Source organism: Pipistrellus kuhlii, unplaced genomic scaffold (assembly GCF_014108245.1).
Source record: "Pipistrellus kuhlii isolate mPipKuh1 unplaced genomic scaffold, mPipKuh1.p scaffold_m20_p_36, whole genome shotgun sequence".
In the NCBI taxonomy this organism is placed as follows: domain Eukaryota; kingdom Metazoa; phylum Chordata; class Mammalia; order Chiroptera; family Vespertilionidae; genus Pipistrellus; species Pipistrellus kuhlii.
This window is the reverse complement of record NW_023425536.1, coordinates 4,141,734-4,163,798: the sequence shown is the minus strand read 5'-3', so window position 1 is coordinate 4,163,798 and position 22,065 is coordinate 4,141,734. Positions and strand designations below refer to the sequence as shown.

Below are 22,065 nucleotides of genomic sequence, written 5' to 3'. Positions count from 1 at the left end.
GGCAGATGAGGAGTCTGAGATTCCAAGGAGTTAGACAGCATGCCCCACGCTGCCCACCAACGGGAGGCTGAGCTGGAGTCAGAAATACATGAATTCCCACTCGGCAAGGACTTACGGAACAAGAGTCCATAAAAACCATGCCCTGTGTCCTTTTTTTTACAAATAGAGCGGCTTTCCCTCTATTTACTAGAATAAAATCAGAGGAAGGGATTGAATTTTTTTTTTTTTTAAAGTCACCTTGGAATCCAGAATCAGCTTCAGAATCGCCAGGTCTAATATGTTCTGGCATGTGGCAAAATGGAAGGCAGAAACAGGCCTTACACATGAGGCAGAATGAATCCCTCACTGCACTTGAGGAAAACAGAATGAGAAAGCTAAAAGGCCATTTCATTGCCAAAACCGGTTTGGCTCAATGGATAGAGCGTCAGCCTGCAGACTGAAAGGTCCTGGGTTCGATTCCAGTCAAGGGCATGTATCTGGGTTGCGGGCACATCCCCAGTAGGAGGTGTGCAAGAGGCAGCTGGTCGATGTTTCTCTCTCATCGATGTTTCTAACTCTCTAACCCTCTCCTTTCCTCTCTGTAAAAAATAAAATTTAATTTAATTTAATTTAAAAATAAATAAACAAATAAAAATAAAAGGCCACTCCACGGCTGCACAGTCAAGTGCAGTTCAACCTCAGAGACTCTCCTTCCACAGGGAAAAGGTCAAGGGTCCCGAGTTGCCACAGGTCGGCAGCTGCTCCATGTTAATGCTCTCAGCACACACACTGATCACATACCTTCACTACCGAGGTGATGTTGCAATGGACGAGGCTCTGTAATAAATAACCATAACCACAAATCAGCTGAGACATTCTCTGGACATGCAGTCGGTGCTAAAGAAACATAAAGAGGGCGAGGGCACGTGTCTGAGCTGTTCCCTCACTCACTCCGGCAAATTCGGCTCCTAATGGATGTTCAGCAGCATGCACTAGGGCTGGGAAACACCTGATGTCCCACTGTGCTTCTGGACAGTGTGATCCTGAATAGAAGTTACAGAGTTTGCTCGAAAAATGTAAAGAGGAATGTGGACACAGCTTTTCCAAGGGAGATGGTTAATCTCCAGCTGGAGGAAGAGGGTGGCGTGCGTGGGCCTAAAGGACAGCAGCAGAGAGAACAGAAAGGTCAGTGGCTGTATGATAAGGCAGAGGCTCTGGGCTACAGAGGCCAGAGAAAGGAATCAGTAGAGTCTCCCAAGACAGACAGAGAGGGAAGGGAGGGAGACATAGAAATGGGCAAAAGCACAGATATGAATAGAGGAAGAAGCAAGAATGGCATCTGCAAGAGAAACCAAGATGGTGGCATAGGGTAGACACCTGAATGCAGCCTACCACAACAATTTTAAATTTAGAATTGGAAAACAGGGGAGGCATTGCCCTGAAGCACTGGACAGCTGGCTGAGAGGAGGCTCTGCCATCTGGGAAGGAAAGAGAAGGCGCACTGAGCCTCAGAAACTGTGAAGGTGCGGAGAACTGTGCGGTGGCAGAGTTCACTACTGGCTTACTCCAGGCACACAAAGAGGGCGGACAGCTAATGTGCGGCTGGCTTTCTTGTTCCAAAGGAAAACAGAATCACTCTATTGCTCTGATAGACGGCCCCAGTCATGGAGAGGCCAGACTGTCAGGCAACGGGCAGAGATCTCTCAGAGGTGTGTGAAGCCAGTGGCCATTACTGCGGGACTTGGGGAGGGGCCTACAGGAAACCAAAGCTTGTCTGCACCACCCTGAGACTCCACCCCATCCAAGCTGAGCACAGAAGCTCTCCCAGAGGCTGGCTTTCTCTAAGCAGGGACTGACCAGAATCCAAAGCTTGTCTGTGCCTTTACCAAAGAGGTGTGCACGCCTGCAACCAATCTTGCGAGACTCACCACGAACAGGACTTTCCTAAGGCGAGACTGACAGGGAACCAAAGCTTGTCTACGCCACCCTGAGACTCTGCCCCATCCAAGCGAAGTACAGAAGCCCTCCTAGCTGAGACACTGCTGATCCTCACAGCGAATTAGCTTGGAAATCAATGTTTCCCAGTGATACCAACAATAAGCAAGGCTTAACAACAAGACTGCACACACAGCCCACAAAGGGCTACACTAAGACTGTCCACCACAGGTAACTGGAAAGGCTGTGCTACTGGGCTCTACCAGAACACCTAGCACATAAAACTATTCCATCAAATCAGGGAAACAACGAAAATGCAGAGAAGAGGCAGGACACAAAGGAAGGAGATGGAGGAAAAGAAAAGAATGGACATTGAGTTCAAAATTACAGTTATAAGGTTTTTCAAGAATTTCCTAAAAAAGGCCAATAAAATAAATGAGACCTATGAGAATATGAAAAGGGATCAACTAGAAATAAAAAGGGATCAACTAGAAATAAAAAATACATTGTCTGAAATAAAAAAAACATTATACAGAGTCCTAAAAACATCCTGAAAGATCACAAGAATCAAGACAAAGATTTAGAACACAAAGAGCCAGAGGACACTCCTTCAGCAAAAGCAAGAAGATAAGAGAATCCAGAAAGTTGAAGATAGTGTAAGAAAACTCTGGGACAATTTCAAGTGCACCAACATCAGAATTATGGGGGTCCCAGAAGAAGAGAGAGAGCAAGATACCAAAAACATATTGGAAAAAATAGTGAAAGAAAACTTCCCCCACCTGGGGAAAGAAATAGACTTACAAGTCCAGGAAGCGCATAGAACCCCAAACAAAAGGAATCCAAAGAGGACCACACCAAGACACATCATAATTAAAATTCCAAGAGCAAAAGATAAAGAGAGAATATTAAAAGCAGCAAAAGAAAAGCAGGTAGTTACCTATAAAGGAGCACCCATATGATTGTCAGCTGATTTTTCAACAGAAACCATGCAGGCCAGACAGGAATGGCAAGAAATATTCAAAGTGATGAAAAGCAAGAACCTACAGCCAAAAATACTCTACCCAGCAAAGCTATCACTCAGAATCGAAAGCCAGATAAAGAGTTTCATAAATAAAAAAAAAGCTAAAGGAGTTCATCACCTCCAAACCAGAATTATATGAATTGCTGAAGGGGGTTCTTTAGGAAGAGAAAGAAGATAACGATAAAAATTATGAACAACAAATATGTAACTATCAACAAGTGAAACTAAAAACCAAGGGAATTAAAAAAATCTGATGAACAATGTTAACTGGTGAATATAATAGAATCAGAGGTACGGAATGGGAGTGGACTGATGATTCTTGGGGAAAAGTGGAATGGGGGGAGTGGGAAGAGACTGAACATAAACTGTGCACCTATGGATGAGGACAATGGGAGGTGGGGAAAGGGCAGAGGGTGGGGTGGGAACTTGGTGGAGGGGAGCAATGGAGGGGGGTGGGGAAAGAGGAACACATTTATAATAATCTGAACAATAAAGATTTATTTTAAAAAAGAAAAAGAAAAAAAAAAAGAATGGCATCTGCTTGAATGAGAGGCAGGGGCATGGCAAGAATATGCAGCTCCGTCCAAGCAGTGGGCACTCTGCCCTGGGCAGTAGACTGGGGCTCACATGGGACCGTGGGAACACCTGCACACGGGGGGACTGGGAGCACGATGGCCTGTTCAGAAGAGATATAACCCCGTGACCTCACAGGTCAGAGCCTGGGAAGACGTGACAAGGAGTACTTTCCAGGGCGGCTCAATGCACAACAAATTCACGCTTGGCCGGCAATGGCGGCCATGGGCCTGAGCCAAGCTTGCTGAATCAATACCTCATCGCAGAGTTTGTATCACTCACTTCCCTCACGCTGTAAGCTGAACAAATTTTATTAGCTGAAAGACAAAACCAAAGAGCTTCTACCCCTTGCAATCACAGCCATAAATTTTTCAGGCAGGGGTATCCCTAATACAGCACAGAGCAGAGCCCCCCAAAGATTAGAGCAGCAGCAGGCAGGTGTTGATGTGCGGAGGAGGGGAGAGGTGACCTTATCTTAGAAATGGCCGTGTACAATGATGCCTTGCTGTGGACCAAGTACTAAGATGAGAAGAAAGAAAAACCTCCAGACACCCTCTAGGGTACAGAATTCTGTCCAGACACCCTCCCCGGGCCCTGCTGAGAGGACACTGCCCAGAAAGCACAGATATACCTGGATGTCGTCTGGTGTGTTAAGGAAATGGCTCGGGAGAAGGCTGGGGATCATTCCAACATTGTTGACTGCCGGGGGAGACAAAACAAAAAGATGTCAGAAGAGCCAGTGGCAAATGTTTATTGAAAACCTTAGAAACAGTTATATTCAAGCCAGAAACTCTTCTCTTGGAAAGAGTTTTTAAGAAAATACTTTCATGCCTGGCTGGCGTGACTCAGTGATTGAGCGCCGACCTATGAACCCGGAGGTCATGGATCGATTCCCGGACAGGGCACTTGCCCAGGTTGCAGGTTCCATCCCCAGTAGGGGGCGTACAGGAGGCAGCCGATCAATAATTCTCTCTCATCATGAATGTTTCTATCTCTCTCTCTCCCTCTTCTTTCCTCTTTGGGGAAAAAAAAAAAAAAAAAAAAAAAAAAGGAAACACCTTCAACAAGATTGATACACGAGGTCGTTCATTGTAGCAAGATTGATACACGAGGTCGTTCATTGTAGCATGATTTGATCACACCGGAAACGTTGGAGGGAAGGGACGGGGGTCCCGGGATCGGAAGCACATGCAGTGAATGAGGTGAGCCCCCAGCTGGGGTGCAGAGCAGCCCCTCACAAGCAGCTTTAAGGCAGGGGAAGTGTGTGTAATGAGCGGCTTTTAAAAATGCACAGAACACAGATGGGATAGATGGTGATGGAAAGAACAAAATTTAGATTAAAAAAATATGTAAATAAATATGTGTAAATATATAAGATCCGTGTAGACATCGGAAAATATGTATCTAGAAGGATATGCACCAAAATGTTCTCTGGACCATCAGGATTTTTTTAAAATTTCTAATTCTTTTATGTGCTTCTCTACTCTTTCCAGTTTCTCTGCATCGATATGTTTTTTATTTTTATTAGTAAAAAAAAATTAGTAATTATTTTTTTAATTCAGCAAGAAGTTTAGAAATCAAACCTTCCTTCTATGCACAGTACAGACACTGTGCTGTGTACCTAGTGATGAAACAGAGTGTTTACAACCATCACAGAAAAGACATCATCTTGTGTCCTGAATAAGGCAGTCAATTCACAAGTACGCACACTGCGCTGCCATTTCATGGGTCAACCACAGCCACGTTTGTGGGGTAAATGTGTTCCTCTAGGTGAGTGTCTCTGAGATTTCCTCTTCCTGCCGAGTGTCAGTATCTGTGAGAGAAAACACATCCTGTCTAACATCAGGAAAGACGGTCAAGAAGGTCTGACACATTCCAAAGCTATGTATAAATCTGTTCATCACGTAACGCCTCTTGAAGAACTGAACTTTGATGTTCCTTAATGCTACAGCTCAGAACACCGCCATGGGTTAAGCTTAGGCTACCGTGGGATGATCAAGGGTCAGTAAGGTAATCATTGCACCGATGTATTACAACAAGCATTGAGCATCGCAATTTACTTACCTAAAATCCCAATCTCTAAGCCTTTGAGTTCTTCTTTAATACCCTCGTAGATGTCGTCCTTGGTGAAATCTGCTTGGATAACCTTCACGCTCCTCCCTGTAGTGCGCTCTGCATTCGAGACAATGTTATTCTTCAATGACCAGGAGCCCGAAGCCCCTCTGGCCTGTGGAGTCCCCCAGCGCTCCCACCCAGCCTGGGCACACGCCCCTCACCCCCTTACAGACAGGAAGCAGCCCTGGTGAAGCTGGCGTGTGCCGGATGTGTGAGTCTGAGAGCTACCACAGTCACAATGCACGCATTAGATTTAACGCAATGATTCTCAAAGTGGGGTCCCTGGAACACAGCATCGGCATCACCGGCAGATGGTTAGAAACGGGAAACCTCGGGCTACCCCGGAGACCTGGAGAGCCCGTGGTCTGGGAGGCCCGCTGATTGCACGCTCTGATGCCAGCCCCGGGCTGAGGGCTGCAGAGCAAAGTGTGCACGGCCGGTGCCACGTCTGATCCCTCCGCAGAGACACGGCCGCCTTCTGCATCTGCCCAGCATGGCAGCATTCTTAAAGCATTTACCTGCGAGATACCCTACTTTAGTCCTCTCTCCGACCGCGCCGAGTAGGCACTGTCCGCTTTTTCCAGAGGAGAAACCAGTGGAGACCCCAATGCTTTGCCGGAGGCACCCACACTGCTCCGGGCCAGGCCCCTCCACTCTCCCACGGGAACCGGCCTCCGGCTGTGAACCTGCCTACGAGGAGCTCAGCCAGATGTGCAAGCAGCACAGATGTCACCAGCTGCCCCTGCTCCACGCTGGAGCCAGACCCCCGATTTCAGAGGCAAGTGCGGGTGAGGCATAGTTTGGGGGTGGGGTGCTTTCAGACAGACGGAAGACATCACCTGCTTTTTAAGAGGCCGATAAAAAGCGCACTTGAACGCTGGGAGGGGAGCACTAAAGAACACTGAGTCCCGGTCAGAGTCACCGCTGATATCCAGACACAGACTGCACCGGCCAAGGGCACTGAGCCCCGGTCCGCCTCCTCACCCTGACGCCCAGGACACACTGTCCCCCAGGCGGCCTGCCGCCATGGTTTCCCCGAGTCTTCCTCATTAACGGCCTAACCCTTTGAGTTAAGATGTTTATTAATTACTAAATTAATAATTGATCATTAAAATGCAAATCCCAAAAAGGGACGCTGTGCTCCTTATTAACTAAGGACACTTCAGAGGGGCCAGGGTAGTGAGTGCGGCCTCCCAGGGTGTGTAGCCCCGCACCAAGTCTTTATTTAACTCTGACTGTCACCACGAAGTGTCCCCTCCCCTTCCTGCAAGGAGCAAGGCATTGACACCTGGAAGGGAAGCCCCGAGGGAGAGGCAGAAGCTGGGCCTCTGGATGGGGAGGTCTGATTCTAGAGATGAGGACTCAGGACCAGAGAAAAGACTTACTTGTGCTGCATCTGATCCTGCCTCGCCCACCAGAGACTCAGTAGTGAACGAAAGTGCCCCCTTAGCAGCCTGCTCACAGCTTCCCCCTAACAGCCTGCTCACAGCCTCCCCCTAACAGCCTGGGCACAGCCTCCCCCTAACAGCCTGCCCACAGCCTCCCCCTAACAGCCTCCCCCTAACAGCCTGGGCACAGCCTCCCCCTAACAGCCTGGGCACAGCCTCCCCCTAACAGCCTGGGCACAGCCTCCCCTAACAGCCTGGGCACAGCTTTGTAAACTGAGCTCCCGCAGAAGGGCCTGCCCCAGGCTCCAGGGAGCGGGTACAGGGATGCTGGTGGAGCCTCTGCAGGCAGGATCAGAGCCGACCTGGCCACGGGGCTCCACAGACACTTCCCTCACTCCTTGGGCCACTCACCAATCTCCACGGCAATAGCCTGTAGTTTTCCCAGCGTCCGGCTGATCAGCACAACATTGAGGCCTTGTCTTGCCAGCTGGGATGGGAAAACCAAAAGAGACCAGGACAATCAGCAGACAGGAAGGCTTGATTAAAGGTGAGTTGGGGCATCGCTAGGTGAGGCGCTTGCTTTTCCTGGGTTTAAATGTGCAGACATTTCTGGGCTATGAGCAAAACCGCCGCCCTGGGCCAGGCTAAAGGTGACATAATCCTGCGTGTGTTTGTGACACGTGAGGAACTAGTCCACTTTCCCTTTTGTACAGACGCACAGCCTGGCGCCCTCTCATCGGGACTGCTTGAGCGCAGATGGGTGCTGGATATCGGGGTGTGGAAGACCCTATCCTATAAGTCACATGCCAGGCCCCGGGCAGCACGGCTCCATGAAGACCCGATTCCTGCAGCATCTTCTGAGCTGCTTCCTGCTCACAAGGACCTCCTTGTGCTTCACTTTACAGACACGCTCATGCCCTCCGCCCTTTTGCCTGCTCTCTGGCTCCCAGCTGGAGCGTGAGTGCATGCTTCCCTGAGGTCCGCAAGGAATTCTCTTCGGAAGAGGTACTGCCCGGACTCCTGGCGGCCGAGGGTCACGGGATGGGAATGCTTACATTAACGTGGGCCCCGCACCGAACAATGCTACACGCGAGGAAAATTAGAGCTTTGTCTCAAGACAGAAGGAAAACAAATGATCGTGCAAACAGACTGATGAGTTAGCAACAAAGGACCCAATTCATTAGAATCTTTCTCTATGGTTTTAAGTAAGTACTGTTACTTTTTAAATTGTGGGAAATTACACTGAAAGGAGTTCTAGGGACACAAAAGGCAGAATTAGGGAATACAGAAGGTCCATGGGGGAGGAATGCAGATGGGAAGGATGAGCGATTAAAGCAATTTAAGGTAGATCAAAAGCAGCCCTGACCTGAGCAGCATGGAGGTGCCAAAATGCTTACCTTTGGTATAAAAAGGACAGGAAAATGCCACAGAATAAAGAGGAAGGAAGACATATATTCACTGAGAATATAGAAAAGTCACAGGATAATGGAAAGAAGGAAACATATTTTCACAGAGAATAGAGGAATGTTACAAGATAAGGGGAGAGGAAGAGGGGGCACCACTGGGCTTTGGCCTTTGAAGCTGATACTGTGTAACAAAATCACCAATGAGGAAAGCATGGGGGCCCTAAATTAATGAAAGGTCCAACTATAAAGGGTCAGGTTCAAAGAACCACAACATATTTAAACTGGAGACAAAGGGACAGGAGGAGGGATTATTTTTTTTTTAAAGAGAGAGAGAGCACAGACTTTTCAATTTGGGGGTCCCTCCCCAGGGGTTCCCCTTTGGGACACCTCTGCTCAGATAGAGTTTGTAAATGCTTCCAATAAACTTCTACTTTTTTATTAAAGAAATCCATTAGTCTATGGATTTTTTTCTTCATCTTCGTCAGACAAGACAAAGTCTGTATCCTGAACCCCACGTTTCAATACACAACAGAAAATGTTCCATGTTGACAAAGGTATGGGATGTTTCATGAATTTGCATGTCACCCTTGCTCAGGCCCAGGCTCACCTTCTCTATACCATCCCGGTTTTAGTTTGTATGTGGTCAAAGCGAGCCCTATGCCAGCATTTCAATGAGGAACCACATGTTATAGGAAACATAAGAAGCTGAATTAAAGACTATACTATAGGGTCTACAATAACCAATAATTCCATTTTCAAGCCAATGGTCTCAGAATGACCCAGGAAGAGTCAAAAAACACCAATTCCTACCAAAGCCATCCAAATAAAAATCTCTGGGGTGGAAGCCTCAGTGTTTACATATTTTCCTGATTCAATTTAGTGAGTCATACTATTGAATACACCAGTGCATTCTCATTGTAGAAGGCCTCCCTCAGGCCACCACAGGCTCTCCCTGCCTGGAGTTTGGCGTTGATCCTCCCTAACTTTATCTCAGCATCTACACACACATATAAGCACATACAGAAGTAAATGTGTATTGTGGGCTTTCTTTCTTTGCACACTTTACAAATGGCTATCTTTTTAACATCATGTTGTGTCATCCCTGAGCATGGGACCTATTTCCACATCCATCCACACTGAGCCACTTGACCCTTTTTATTGCTTCCCAGTGCTTATAGTTCACATGGGTGAGTATGTAAGTTGTTGTCAAGTTTTCTTATTGCCAATACTGCTGCAAAGAAAACCTTTCTATATGCTGAGACCGGTTTGGCTCAGTGGATAGAGCATCAGCCTGAGGACTGAAAGGTCCCAGGTTTGATTCCAGTCAAGGGCATGTACCTTGGTTGCGGGCACATCCCCAGTAGGGGGTGTGCAAGAGGCAGCTGATCAATGATTCTCTCTCATTGATGTTTCTAACTCTCTATCCCTTTCTCTTCCTCTCTGTGAAAAATCAATAAAATATATATATTTTTAAAAAAGAAAGAAAAGAAAACCTTTCTATATAGCTCCTTGTATATACAAGTGAATTAATTCCTAGAGTAGATAGACAAGAAATGGAATTGTTGTGTCAAAGGGTATATGCTTTTTAAATTTTAGTAGTATTACCCAAATGTCCTCTCTTCAAACTGTACCATCAAAAATATAATTATAGCTATTTCTTTACTCTCTGGCCAATAGTTTATATTAACAAACTTTTCAAAATTGTTTAATCTAGTGGTCAAAAAATATCCTTTAAGTGTTTTAATTTTAATTTTTCTAATTACAGTGGGGCTGAGTATCTTTATGTATGTTTATGTGTGAAATACTAGTATATACCTTTTGACCATCCTTCTACTGGGTTTTAAACATTTTTTTACAACTTTGTATGAGGATTTATACATATATATATATATATATATATATATATATATATATTCTGGGTAATAATTATTTGCCTACTGTATATGTAACGAGTGTTTCTCCTTTGATTATGGTGTCTTGGCATACATGATATGTTAATTTTAATGTTATCAAGTTTGTGGCTATTTCCTTAGGTTTTTAAATTTTTTTCTTTATGATTTTTTTAGCTCAAGGATATAAGTAGATTTTCCTACAACTCTTCATAGTTTGCTTGAAAGTTGTCATTTATTTATTTATTTATGTTACACAAATCAACCTACACTGCTGCTTTTTCTGTCATTTATTTTTAAAATGGTGTGAGGTTGAAATCATCTAGCATTATTTTTTCAAAATGGGTGGCTAATTGTCTCAAAATTTTTTTATTTGGCCATTCTTTCCTGATTTGAATGCTAACTTAGTCGCATGCAAAATTTTCACAAGTACATGGGTCTGTTTCTGGTCCATCTGTCCTGTTTCATTAACCTGTTTATTATTTAAATAACAAGGCTACTGACGAAGAATCGGAGGAGGGGTAAAAGGCTGAGGTACAGAGACACATGCACAGGCAGCTGAGTGTATGGCTGGCTTTCTCTAGTGGGAAGGAGACAAAAACTTCTGACTGTGCTGAGCCCCAGTTCCGACTGCAGACTGTCAGGGGGAAACTCAGGGGAGCCGCAAAAGGCAGAGGTCTGCAGGCGCACACACGAGTGCGTGCAGAGAAGACTATCTGCTGTGTGCCACTGGCTTTCTCTAGCGGGAAGGAGACAAAAACTCTTGACTGCGTTAAACCCCAGTTCTAACTGCACTGAACTCCAGTTCCAGGTGAGACCCTGGAGACCTTGGCTTATACGGGGGGGATTCTGGACTGTCAGGTGCAAACTCAGGGGAGCCAAGAAAGGCAGAGGTCTGGAGGAGCGCCTATAAGAGAGGACTGCCAGCACAGAAGTTCTCCTGACATTGACACAGCTGATCTTCACAGCCAATTGGCCTGGAGGTCAATTCCTCCCAGTGATACCAACAACGATCAAGACTTAATTAACAAAAGGGTATACACACAGTCCACAAAGGGGCGCACCAAGAGTGTCCACCTCACGTAATTGGGAGGCCAACCCACTGGGCCATATAGGACACCTAGCACACAAAGCTACCCTAGCAACTCAGGGAAGCAGCAAAAATGTGGAGACAAATAAACAGATCATAAATGAAAGAGATGGAGGAAAACAAGCGACTGGATATAGAGTTCAAAACCACGGTTATAAGGTTTTTCAAAAATTTCCTAGAAAAAGCCGATAAATTTAGTGAGACCCTCAAGGATATGAAAAAGGACCAACTAGAAATTAAACATGCACTGATTGAAATAAAAAATATACAGAGACCTCACAGCAGACTAGAGGAATGCAAGAATCAAGTCAAAGATTTGTAATACAAAGAAGCAATAAACTCTCAACCAATAAAACAAAAAAGAAAAAAGAGGCCGAAGCCAGTTTGGCTCAGTGGTAGAGCATCAGTCTGCAGACTGAAAGGTCCCAGGTTCGATTCTGGTCAAGGGCATGTACATTGGTTGCGGACACATCTTCGGTAGGGGGTGTGCAAGAGGCAGCTGGTTGATGTTTCTCTCTCATCGACGTTTCTAGCTCTCTATCTCTCTCCCTTCCTCTCTGTAAAAAATCAATAAAAAAATATATATTAAAAAAAAAGAATACAAAAATTTGAAGATAGTGTAAGAAGCCTCTGGGACAATTTCAAGCACACCAACATCCAAATTATGGGGGTGCCAGAAGAAGAGAAAGAGCAAGATACTGAAAACCTATTGAAGAAATAATGACTGAAAACTTCCCCCACCTGGTAAAAGAAATAGACTTACAAGACTAGGAAGTGCACAGAACCCCAAACAAAAGGAATCCAAAGAGGACCACACCAAGACACATCATAATTAAAATGCCAAGAGCAAAAGACAAAGAGAGAATCTTACAAGCAGCAAGAGAAAAACAGTTAGTTACTTACAAGGGAGCACCCATATGATTGTCAGCTGATTTCTCAACAGAAATTATGCAGGCCAGACGGGAGTGGCAAGAAATATTCAAAGTGATGAATAGCAAGAACCTTCAACCAAGATTACTCTACCCAGCAAAGCTATCATTCAAAATTGAAGGTCAGATAAAGAGCTTCACAGATAAGAAAAAGCTAAAGGAGTTCATCACCACCAAACTAGTATTTTATGAAATGCTAAAAAGTATTCTTTAAGAAAAGGAAGAAGAAAAAGATAATGATAAAAATTATGAACAACAAATACATATCTATTAACAAGTGAATCTAAAAATCAAGTGAATTAAAAATCTGATGAACAGAATAAACTGGTGAATATAATAGAATCAGGGGGATAGAAAGGGAGTGGACTGAAAATTCTCAGGTAGAAAGAGGTAAGGGGGATTCGGGAAGAGACTAGACAAAAATCGTACACTTAGGATGAGGACAGTGCAGGGAAGTTAAGGGCAGAGGATGGGATGGGAACCAGGTGGAGGGGAGCTATGGGGGTGAGGGGGAAGGAGGAGAGGAACAATTGTAATAATCTGAACAATAAAAATTTACTTAATTAATTAATTAATTAATAACATGACCACATCTGATTTAATCATAATCTTGCAATAAGCTTTGGTATCTGATGTCTGATAGAGGAAGTCCCTACCATTTATTATTCTCTTTCAAAACGTTATTTTCTAATCTTCTTAGTGTGATTTTCCAGATAAAGTTGTATATTTTTAAAAAGTATTATGTTTAAATTAGAGACATTTAGGTGGAAGTTAATTAGAGACATTTAGGTGGAAGTTACATCTTGGCAATAATCAGTTGTCTCATCCATAAATATGGTATCCATTTATTCAAATTCCACACTATCTTCTAAACACTTTTAAAGTTTCTTCATGTAAATTTTAGACAGTTCTTGTTAATTTGCATTAGTTAGGATAACGTTAGCTACTGTAACGAATAACTCCAAATTTCAGTGGCTTACCACAATGAAGTTTGTGTAATTATTTTGACTTATATAATATAACAGACTCTATTCCAAATAGTCATTCAGGACCAACAGCAGAGAAAGTCTTTACCACTTGCAATACTGGGTTTCTAAGATTGCCCTGGACATCCACAGCCAGCCAGTACAAAGATTAAAGAGGGTGAATAATAGGAATATTACCCGATATCTGAGTAATTGGAGTTCCAGAAAGAAGAGAGAAAATGAAGAAGAGAAATGAGAACACCCTGGACAAATTTCCGGGGGGGGGGGGGGGGCAGAAAGGGGGGACTCCGCTGTGTCCCCACCACCCAGCCTCTTGGTATTTCTGCTCATTTACAGAACATAGCTGCTGCCCCTTCCCAGTGACTTTGTGACCTAGATGGTAACCATTGATAAATGTGTTTCATGCTAAAGTTTTTATTTATTTTTTATTTTTTTAATTACCAAAAGATTTTATTTTTTTTTAGTAAGTTTTTATTGTTCATATTATTACAAATGTTCCTTTCCCCACCCCCCCCCACCATTGCTCTCCTCCACCAGGTTCCCACCCCACCCTCTGCCCTTTCCCCACTCCCATTGTCCTCATCCATAGGTGCACAGTTTATGTTCAGTCTCTTCCCACATCCCCCTCTCCCCTTTTCCCCAAGAATCGTCAGTTCACTCCCCTTCCATACCTCTGATTCTATTATATTCAACAGTTAATATTGTTCATCAGAATTTTTAATTTCCTTGGTTTTTAGATTCACTTGTTGATAGTTACATATTTGTTGTTCATAATTTTTATCTTTATTTACTTTCTCTTCTGAAAGAACCCCCTTCAGCACTTCATATAATTCTGGTTTGGTGTTGATGAACTCCTTTAGCTTTTTTTTATTAGTGAAGCTCTTTATCTGACCTTCGATTCTGAGTGATAGCTTTGCTGGATAGATTATCTTTGGCTGTAGGTTCTTACTATTCATCACCTTGAATATTTCTTGCCATTCCCGTCTGGCCTGCATGGTTTCTGTTGAGAAGTCAGCTGACAATCGTATAGGTGCTCCTTTATAGGTAACTACCTTCTTTGCTCTTGCTACTTTTAATATTCTCTTTGTCTTTTGCTCTAGGAATTTTAATTATGATGTGTCTTGGTGTAGTCCTCTTTGGATTCCTTTTGTTTGGAGTTCTGTGCGCTTCCTGGACTTGTAAGTCTAATTCTTTCACCAGGTGGGGGAAGTTTTCTGTCACTATTTCTTTCAGTATGTTTTCAATATCTTGCTCTCTCTCATCTTCTGGGACCCCCATAATTATGATGTTGGTTCGCTTGAAGTTGTCTCAGAGGTTTCTTAAATTATCTTCAATTTTCTGGATTCTCTTGCCTTCTAGCTTCTGTGGAGTAGTGTCTTCTGGTTCTTTATGTTCCAAATAAAGACTTGATTCTTGCGATCTTCCATTCTGGTTTTAGGACTCTGTATAATATTATTTATTTCAGACAATGTATTCTTTATTTCTTGTTGATCCCTTATCATTTCTTGATAACTCCTTATTAATTCTAGTTGATTTCTTTTCATATCCTCATAGGTCTTATCCATCTTTTCTAGGAAATTCTTGAAAAACCTTATAAGCGTAGATTTGAACTCTATATCCAGTCACTTCTTGTCCTCCATTTCTTTCGTTTGTGATCTATTTCGTTGTCGCATTTCGCAGTAACAGATGGGACGGGGTTTCAGGGTGGAGCCTACGTCAGCCCCACTCTATGCGGCTCCTGCGTCTCAGGGTCCTTCAGTACTCGCTGCAAAGCGCCTCTGAGAGATAGGTGCCCTCAATTTTCGCCTGCTGCCAAATAGTCTATGCTCTCCCCCAATGAGCCCAGTATTGGGGTTCAGTTCAGTTGGAAGTGGAGTTGGAGGTGGCGTTCAGAGCAGACTGGAGCTCCAGTCTCCTTCCGGCCAGGGCAATCCCGCGGCACAGCCAACCATCCCTTCTCTGCGCGCAATGTGCACCTCCTTGCACCGCTCCCCCGGGGCTCCGCCTTACAGCCCAGCTCCCTATGGATGAGCCTGGGTCCCCGGGGTCTGGCCTAGAATTGGGGTTCAGAGCAGTCACAACTGGGGCCCAACACAGTCGGAGTTTTATCTCCTTCCCGCTAGGGAACACCCGCCAGGCACTCGGCCTCCCTCCTCTCCGGCTCTGTCCTCTCAAGCGCGCGCCGCGTGTCTCCGTACCTTGGGCTTTTACAGCTCCTCCGTGATTCGTTCTGGTTTTCTCCTTGCTTCTCGTTGTAGAATTTCCAGTCAGTCGACTTTCCTGTAGTTTTGGGTAATGTCCATTTTATATTTTAGTTGTATTTTATTGAAATTGTTGTGTGCAGCTGCGGCTAGGTGTTTACCTGGGCGCAGCCATCTTGGATCTCTGTTTCATGCTAAAGTTTTTAAACATGGTAAGAATGTTTTCAAAGAAAGTATATGCCAATACATTTGAAAACTTAGGTGGAATACATATATTTCTAGAAAAATATCAATATAAGTCCAAGACTTATTCAAGAAAAATTAGAAACCCAATAGTCATATAATTACTAAAAATAATAGCAATAATCAATATGATGTAATCATATAAATAAGAAGTGATGCTGATAATGATATAAGTAAATAGTTTAAATTGTCCCACAAAGAAAACTGCAGCCACAGGTGGTTTTACAGGTAAGCTCTATCAAACATTCAAAAACACTCAATAATTCCAAAAGAATAAAAGAGGTAGCATTTCCCTGTTCGGTTTCTGAGGCTGCTATCTCCTCAACACCGAAACTTTGGAAACTGGCTGGAAGCAAATTTACTGAGTAATGTTGCCTCTGTCTAGTTCTGAGCCTGCAATTCTGCTCCCAGGCACAGAGCTCTGGAGACCACGCAATGCAATCATGGCAGCAAATTAGAGGCTGCAGAAATGTTTGTCAACAGAGAAAAGAGTCACTAAACCAGACATATTTACATAATGGAATACTACATAATTATGAAAATGAATGAACCGTGTTCTATGCACATCAGCCTGGATAAATTTCAAAGGCATGCTATTAATCAATTGAAAGCAGGTTGCAGAAGACATCAGAGTCAGTTTACATGGAAATGAAAGCATGTGATGCAACCTAAACATTGTTTAGGGGTACATGTATATGTAATAGAACTCTTTTTTAAGTTAGGAAATTTTTAACACAACGACCATGATCTGTGATTACATCAGTGGGGGTGAGGGCATGTCATGACTATGGAATGCCTCAAGGATGCAAGTGATTATTTCTTTTATAAAATATATTTTTATTAATTTCATAGAGGAAGAAAGAGGAAGAGAGATGGAAACATCAATTATGAGAGAGAATCATTGATTGGCTACCTACTGCAAGCCCCCTCTTGGGGATAGGCCCACTACCTGGGCATGTGCCCTTGACCGGAATTGAACCTGGGACCCTTCAGTCCACAGACCCATGCTCTATCCATTGAGCCAAACCGGGTAGGGCTGGTGTTCTATTTCTTAAGCTGGGTGATAAGGGACACAGTACTCATTTTATTATTTTTTGTAATCACGCCTATGCATTACACACACACACACACACACACACACACACACACACACGTCATGGAATAGTACAATAAACCTAGGATAGTCAAAACCTGAATCAGAAATCATAGGATTGAAGGCAAGCCACCCAGGAACAAAGCAATGAATCCAAGGGGAACATAAAAATAATTAAAAGCTACTGTTTTCATTTAAAGCAAGATGAAAGAGAAGAAGCTGAGCGCAAAGCTAGAATAATTTAGACTCGAGTAATTTAAACATTAGGAGGAAGAATTTCCTTGCTGAGACTGCGTAAGGCACCATCATACATTGCCCAGTAGATGTGTGCTGACAGTTAAGAGTAGGGAAGGCACTTATTTTTCTTGGGCTAGTCTGAAGCACAGCTGGAAAGTGAATTTACTCCAACGCCCAGCTCTGGGCTGTTCCCTTAGCTTCCAGGAGAGCTGTCTGAAAGAGAAGTCTGGCTGCCCTTGTCTGCCACCCTGGAGCTGGGAGCAGTGCCCGCAACCATGCCATCCCAGATATTGGGGTGCGACTAGAGCTGCCCTAGATGTGGAGGCATAAAACCAGACAGTCTTAGTCATGCATTTTGCTTCTAGCATTCTCTAGGCATGAACAGCCAAGAGTGCAGGTTTACTTACACACATCAGAGTGACAAGAAGTAAAAATACTTTAAATTATATTAAATGCATCCTTTACATAAATATTATATTAAAATGTATAGTAATACGGAATGGATGAAAATTGGTTCCACCATGCACCAAGAACCAGGAAGATCTCGATCTGAATGAAATAAAAAGCATCAACAGATGCCAACAATGAAACAATGAAGTGGCTTGGATGTTGGAAATATATGACTAGGCTTTTAAAGCAGCCATCATAAAAATGCCTTCCTGGGCAAGAATGAACACAATTGCTGGGACCGGTTTGGCTCAATGGATAGAGTGTCGGCTTGGGGACTGAAGGGTCCCAGGTTTGATTCCAGTCAAGGGCATGTACCTTGGTTGCAGGCATATCCCCAGTAGGGGGTGTGCAAGAGGCAGCTGATCGATGACTCTCTCTCATCGATGTTTCTAACTCTCTATCTCTCTCCCTTCCTCTCTGTATAAAAATCAATAAAATATATTTTTAAAAAAAGAATGAACACAATTAAAGCCCATGGAAAATACCAAGTGTGAGCAAATATATAGTAGATATGAGAAAAGAACAAAGTGGACATTTTAGAACTGAACAATGCAATAAACAAAATTAAAAATTCAATGAATGGGCTCAATAGAAGAATGGAGGGGACCAAGGAAAGAATCCGTGAAGTTAAAGGTAAAACAATAGAAATTAACCATAAAAACAACAGAGAAAAATCACTAAGAAAAAAAATGAATAGCATCTCAGACACTTATAATAAAGATCTAACATCCATGTCATTGTAATCAGAAGAGGGGAGGGCAGGAAGACTATTTGAAGATATACTGAATGAAAACTTTCCAACTTTGTGAAAAGATGTAAACTTACATTCAAGAGGCTATGAGAACCTCAAACAAGATAAACCCAAATAAATTCACACCAAGCAACTTCATAACTAAACTTCTGAAGACAAAGAAAAAAATCTTCAAAACAGTGAGAGAGAAAAACAACGCCTTCCTTAAAGGGGAAAAACAACTTGAATGACATCAGACTCATCAGAGACTATGAGGCCAGAAGTGAGTGGCACCACATTTTGCAAGTGCTGAAAGAAAGAACTATCAACCATAAATTATCCAGCAAAAGTATCCTTCAGGAACAAAGAAAAAGTCAAGACATTCTCTCTTGAAGGAAAACAAAGAGAATTTGTCACCAGCAGACTTTTTTTAGCTGAAGACATTCTCTTAATAGAAAGGAAATAACAAAAGAAAGATTCTTGGGCCTGGCCTGCATGGCTCAGTGGTTGAGCATCAACCTAAGAACCAAGAGGTCATGGCTCAATTCCTAGTGAGGGGCATATACCCGGGTTGTGGGTTGAATCCCCAGTGTGGAGTGGGCAAAAGGCAGCCAATCAATGATTCTCTCTCATCATGGATGTTCCTACCTCTTTCTTCCTTCTTCCTCTTCCCACCTCTCTGAAATATATATATACTAGAGGCCAGATGCACGAAGATTTGTGCAAGAGGAGGCCTTCCTTCCCACTGCTGCTGTACTGGCTTCCCCCTGGCACCCAGGACCTGGGCTGCTTCCCTCCTCCGGCTGCCCACAGGCACCGGGACCCAGGCTGGCTTCCCTCTGGCCTCAGCTTCATCAAGAAGGATGTCCAGAATGATGTTGGGAAGATGCCCAGTCTAATCAGCATAATTGCCCTTTTGTTTTTTACATATATGTGTGTGTGTGTGTGTGTGTGTGTGTGTGTGTGTGTGTAATATTTTTTTTAAAAGAAAGACTCTTGGAGCATCAGGGAGGAAGAACAATGGAAAGATTAAAAATATGTTAAGTACAGTCCATTTCCTCCTCCTCCTTAAAAAAAAAAAAAGAATATGTAGTAAAGAAAATAGTTTAAACACACAATAATAGCAGTGGCTAACCTTGAAGAGCTTACGCCATGCAAAGGACCTCCTCCTCATCACCATCCATGTTCCCATTTAACCTTTAAAAAGCCCAGTGGGATCGCCATCACCTCCAGCTTATTGCTGTGGAGATCCCGCAGGGAGCATGGAAGGCAGGGTTTGACACAAAGATGTCTAACCGCTTCCCAGTTTGGGGCTCCTAGACATCACAGTCCACAGCACCCCAGTCTCCGCACTGTTCTCCTTGGAGTAGCACTTACCAGGCTACTGGAAGGAGAAAAGCCTGCATGAAGGGGAGGTAGGAAGTCCAGAACACTGTCTAACAGCCTTAGGAAAGAACAAAAGAGAACAAAGGAAAGGGTAACACAAGGAGAAGAGCAAAGCAAGAATTAGTCTAGGATAGAAACAGAATTTACAACTTAAAGGCTCTTAGGAGGTGTCACTTGTGCTGGTAAAGACTAGAAGCCCAGAAATGGGTAACTTGTCAAAGTCTCCAGACAGTGAGTGCCAGAGTGAGGGCTGGACCCACAGCATCTGACCCGCAGGCCACTGCTTTTGGAAACAGTAAAGAAAATGAATGCTGAGGAGAGCATCCATTCAGGTCTCCTCCACAGAAAGTCAAGTATCTGAGTCTCAAGCCATCAAGGGGACCACAAGCAGGCCAAATCAGCATGAATTTGAGGAAAGAATCTGGAAAATCATAAAGGACCTACATTTCTTGGCAATGCAGAGAACTGAGAGGGGAGGCGGTGGATTTTTTGGATGAGGGATGAGGCCCTTTCCAAAAACCTGGTATAAGGTGGAAATGGTTATATAAAAGGTTTTTTAAACAGCTTTAATGCCAACAGCTAGAAAAATTTTCCTTCTGATTTGGGGAGTGGAAGACACGAGACTTTGGAAAGTGGTTGCTGAACAGTCTCCCCAACCTCAACACTCAAATATGACCACTCACCTGCTGAGCGTTGAGCACCACTGGCCATCAGAAAGCTGTTATTACGAGTTAGGATAGAAGCAAAGAGCTGAAGCAGGATGTCTGTGTCCAAGAACTTATCGCCAGAGGAAAAAGGATGGGGCGGGGCAGTCCCAAAAGACCAGCACCAGGAGCTTTTCTAACTGGAAGAGTTTAGGTTCGTTAAAGTCCCAAAAGTGTCTAGCAAGTGCCGCCCATACACCTTGCACTGGCCTCTCACACAGGCGGCTCAGCATCTGTCACGGTGAAGGCTTCAGGGACAAGAAAACACTTGGGTACCGCATTGCTGTAAGATGTAGTTTTCACAACGCAAGTGCATTTGATTCTACTTTTAAGGTGTCACTGATCTTTTAACAGCCATCTCCCATCCAAGTACTAACCAGGCCCAACCCTGCTTAGCTTCCGAGATCAGACGAGATCGGGCGCATTCAGGGTGGTATGGCCGTAGACTAACAGCCATTCTCATAATCCCTAAGGTTCTATTTCTTCTTTTATATTTTCTTTCTTACTAGTATTATTACAGTGTAAGAAATAAAATACATGGGAATTCCAGGAAGCAATGCTTTATAAATGGAATTTGTAACAATACATTAATAATAGCATGTAAGACTGTGTATTCTATAAAAGTATTTTGAAAGGTACCCATCTATTCCCTAGGTATCTATCAATCAATCAATCAGTCAGTCAGTTGAACCATCAATCTATCTGAAGAGCAACGAGAAGCCTGGAGAGAAATACTAAAAGTCACTAATATTCCAGTGACTCAGCCCTAACAGATCCTCTCTTTGTATCATAGTTTTAATGCCCATTAATCTTCTCAGAATTAAAGTCATAGACTATATGTTCTGCGTACACAAATAATGTTTTAAACCAATATATGCCCTAACCATAATGTAAAGGATACATAAAAGAAAAGACAGTTATACTTTTTTGAAATTGTGCTGAAGAATATGATGCTGGTGGTACAATTACACTAGATAATAGCAATGCCCCTATATTTGTAAAACAACTCCCAAGGGGAGATACTGCCACCTTTGAATATCGTTGCATTTTTTAAAGGTATCCAGGGAGTGAGATTAAGACTTTCAAATTTCCTTTTTTATAGAAAATATTTTCCTTCATAATGAATGTCTGTTGCTTTATCATGTGCTCAATACAAGAGGCAGAGAAAGTCAAGAACACAACTCACCTCAAATGAATAAGCTTTCCCAATCCCGTCTCCTGCTCCGGTGATCACTGCGAAAAGCAGAAATGGTTTCAAGGGGAAAAATTGACCTTTCAAGTCCTCTCTCTAGCTGGCCATGTTTTCCTGCAGGCCACCTCTCTAAGTAACTTACTATTCCATAGCAGGCGTAGCTGGTCTGGCTCAGTGGATAGCGTGTAGGCCTGTGGACTGAAGGGTCACAGGTTTGATTCCGGTCATGCCCTGGTTGTGGGCTGCAGGAGGCAGCCAATCAATGATTCTCTTTCATCATTGGTGTTTCTACCTCTCTCTCTCCCTCTCCGAAATCAATAAAAACATTAATATATATATATGTATGTATTATATATATTAAGCAGCACTCAACTGGGAAGTTTCCAGCCCCTGACTTCCCTCACTAAATGTTCACAATGAAACTTCTTTTTATTCTTTTTGAGGGATCGGTGAGGCCGTGAAAACCCACTCCACGTGAAACAAAGCACCCCAGCCAGGGAACAGTTCCTTCCGACCCC

General features: G+C 43.5%; 1 protein-coding gene across 1 annotated transcript in view; it reads right to left on the bottom strand.

The window, feature by feature from the left end:
- HSD17B3 (hydroxysteroid 17-beta dehydrogenase 3) overlaps nt 1-22,065 on the bottom strand; it is a 44,984-nt gene that overhangs the window by 15,795 nt on the left and 7,124 nt on the right. The window contains exons 2-6 of the mRNA XM_045570731.1: nt 21,542-21,588; nt 7,423-7,498; nt 5,573-5,680; nt 4,140-4,207; nt 781-816 (exon numbers count right to left, since the gene is read on the bottom strand). Coding sequence (XP_045426687.1) covers nt 781-816; nt 4,140-4,207; nt 5,573-5,680; nt 7,423-7,498; nt 21,542-21,588 — 335 coding nt within the window. The remainder of the gene's footprint in view (nt 1-780; nt 817-4,139; nt 4,208-5,572; nt 5,681-7,422; nt 7,499-21,541; nt 21,589-22,065) is intronic.